Source organism: Charadrius vociferus, unplaced genomic scaffold, assembly GCF_000708025.1.
Source record: "Charadrius vociferus isolate BGI_N301 unplaced genomic scaffold, ASM70802v2 scaffold613, whole genome shotgun sequence".
Lineage (NCBI taxonomy): Eukaryota > Metazoa > Chordata > Aves > Charadriiformes > Charadriidae > Charadrius > Charadrius vociferus.
The window spans coordinates 212,876-215,644 of record NW_009647757.1 but is presented as its reverse complement, the minus strand read 5'-3'; the positions used below and the strand labels follow the sequence as shown (position 1 = coordinate 215,644).

Sequence of the window (2,769 nt, the reverse complement as noted above, 5' to 3'; positions counted from 1 at the left end):
TGAGGGAGAGGAGAACGGCCGGGAGGGCCCATGAATGAAACTCCCCGCTGAGCTCGCCTCTGCCCTGCCTTCTCCCGAGACCTCCCCGGGCTGGGAGGGAGTCGTGGAGAAGAGGACAGGGTGCCAGGAAGGTGGGGTGTAAACAAACATGCCCTGGACGTGACCTCGGAGGATTTTAATGAATAGCTGAAATGACTCATCAACCAGCAGGGCTGAAGCTGAGGGATATCGGGTGCTGGGGATGGTAACTAATGGAAACATTAATTAAGAGTTCAGCTCTTGCCAGCTGCGAGGAGCATCTGAACCTGAGAGCTGACACTGTCACGGCGATCCCTGGGCAGAGGAGAGCTCCTAGAGCTGAGGGCACAGCTGGATTACACATGACGGCCTGGGATTCTTGATGAAAGCTTACTGTAGCGTAAAGCAACCCATACGGAGCCAGGGAACTTGCTGGACGGGTTTTGTCATTCAGTGAAAGATCCGGCCTCTCCAGCATTCCCTGTTCCAGGAATCCTTGGGAGTGGTGCTTGAATTAACCTGCGTGAATTAACCCCTCTGGAAGGGCAGAACAGACGGAGGAGCCTTGTTCTGAGTTTCTTGGTGACTTCAGCTGACATCCTGGAGTTTCCGTCACTGGAAAGATTGTGAGACTGCCGGGAGAGGGCTCAAACCCACCTTCTTTTTGGGTAGAAAGTGAATGTGAAGGCGATGGGTCAGTGGTTGTCCCTTGGCAAGATGCGCCATATTCCGTGCTGCATGGTGCACTGTAGAGCGTCAGCCTTTGGAGCTGGGTAGCCTGGGCAACACGACACAGTGCCACGGTGGTGGCACGGTGTGTAAAAGGGAATGGGGTTAAGAATGAAGGCATGATGAAAACGAACACATCCTCTCAGCTTTACGTTACTGTGCATGGTTCTTCTGGGAAGTCTGGCCCAGTATGTCCTTGCAGTGTTGAGCACCTTGTACTTTTTTTGGTGATGTTTCATCTCTCTTTCTTGAAGGACTCTGCTCTCTGTTCTTGAGGCTGATGTTCTGGGAGGTTCTGGGTTGCATCTATAGGGTGCAAAGCTGCTCACACCAAATTTCTGTTCTTGCAGCGGGTTCAGGCTCAATGCAGGGTCCTCAGACACCTCAGTCCACCAGCAGCTCCATGGCAGAAGGAGGAGACTTGAAGCCACCAACTCCAGCGTCTACGCCACACAGTCAGATGCCCCCTTTGCCAGGCATCAGGTATGAAACCATTTCACCCTCTTCCACTATGCTGGGTGCAAGCTGTGAATGTGAGGTTGCTTCTGGGTCATTACTGCAGATGGCTGGAGACCTGACTACCTGTTGTGGTGGGGCTCCATGGCTTTACTCCTTTGTTAGTGGCTCACAGCAACATTGTTGGCTCTGCATCTGTGTAAGAATAATTATTGCTCTTGGGATTGCGCCTGAGCACAGTATTGTAGAAGGGCAGTTCTTCATGCCTCTGTTGGAGGAGCACGGCTGTGGTCCTTCTAGGGGATAGTAACACCTGAGAGGGAACATGCGGGCAAAAGTATCCAAAGGAGCATTGTGGACCTCTCTAATCCTGTATTTGTGGGTTTGGTTTTTTTTTTAATCAGGAGTAACTCAGTGGGCCTACAGGATGCCTTTGCAGATGGCAGTGATCCTACGTTCCAGAAACGGAACTCCATGACTCCAAATCCAGGGTACCAGCCCAGCATGAATACCTCCGACATGATGGGTCGCATGTCTTACGAGCCAAATAAAGATCCTTACAGCAGTATGAGGAAAGGTGAGGAAGTCCTTGTGTGCTCCTCTCCCTTTTCCCTGTGTCTGGCTGTATGCTGCAATATGCTGTAGGAGACCTTCTGCTTGTCCTTCTTCCCCAGAAGACAGGATGTATCTTTCTAAGGCAGAGGCAGATGTGTTTATTGGTCTTTATTTCCATATTTCAGCTCCAGGAAGCGATCCCTTCATGTCCTCAGGGCAGGGCCCCAACAGTGGTATGGGTGACCCTTACAATCGTGCTGCAGGTCCAGGGATGGGTAACATGGCCATGGGACAGCGACAACACTATTCCTACGGAGGTCCTTACGACAGAGTGAGGTGGGTGCTTGAACCTGGTGAGATCCTGATTTGCTTGACTTGTGCGAGACGATTACTTTCTCTTCACTGCTGTGACTTTGCTGATCATCCTTTTCCATTTGAGGAGCAAGGGTGAATTTAAGTGGCCGTGTGGGGTTTTTCCTCTTTGTTTCCACGTAGGACGGAGCCCGGCATGGGACCTGAGGGCAACTTAGCAACCGGAACTCCACAGCCAAACATCATGCCTTCCACCCCTGAATCGGGGATGTACTCTCCCAGCCGCTACCCGCAGCAGCAGCAGCAGCAGCAAAGGTCTGTGCGGGGTGTTGCCACAAACAGCTCTTCCCTGTTAGAGAGCTCTGAGACTGTGAAAGTGAAGCATGCATCTGATCAGACAAGTAATGCATCTGTTTCTTCTCCAGACATGATTCCTATGGCAATCAATTCTCCACTCAAGGCACATCCTCGGGCAGCCCCTTCCCTAGCCAGCAAACTACCATGTATCAACAGCAACAGCAGGTAAATTGTCAGAAAGTTTCTGATTTATTCAACTGAGAAACAGAAGAGTGTCATCTGTTGAATTTGTGAAAAAGAGGGGATGAAAACTCTTTGGGCTGTGTGTTTGCTTTATGACTAGAATATAGAATTATATAGAATTAAGTGCTTTGTACAGGAGCATCCCCTGCCTCTCCCCCC

At 50.8% G+C, this 2,769-nt stretch overlaps 1 protein-coding gene across 1 annotated transcript in view; it reads left to right on the top strand.

The window, feature by feature from the left end:
• Window positions 1-2,769, top strand: part of ARID1A (AT rich interactive domain 1A (SWI-like)) — a 38,468-nt gene that overhangs the window by 29,279 nt on the left and 6,420 nt on the right. The window contains exons 12-16 of the mRNA XM_009882184.1: window positions 1,098-1,230; window positions 1,608-1,780; window positions 1,944-2,094; window positions 2,254-2,385; window positions 2,496-2,592. Coding sequence (XP_009880486.1) covers window positions 1,098-1,230; window positions 1,608-1,780; window positions 1,944-2,094; window positions 2,254-2,385; window positions 2,496-2,592 — 686 coding nt within the window. The remainder of the gene's footprint in view (window positions 1-1,097; window positions 1,231-1,607; window positions 1,781-1,943; window positions 2,095-2,253; window positions 2,386-2,495; window positions 2,593-2,769) is intronic.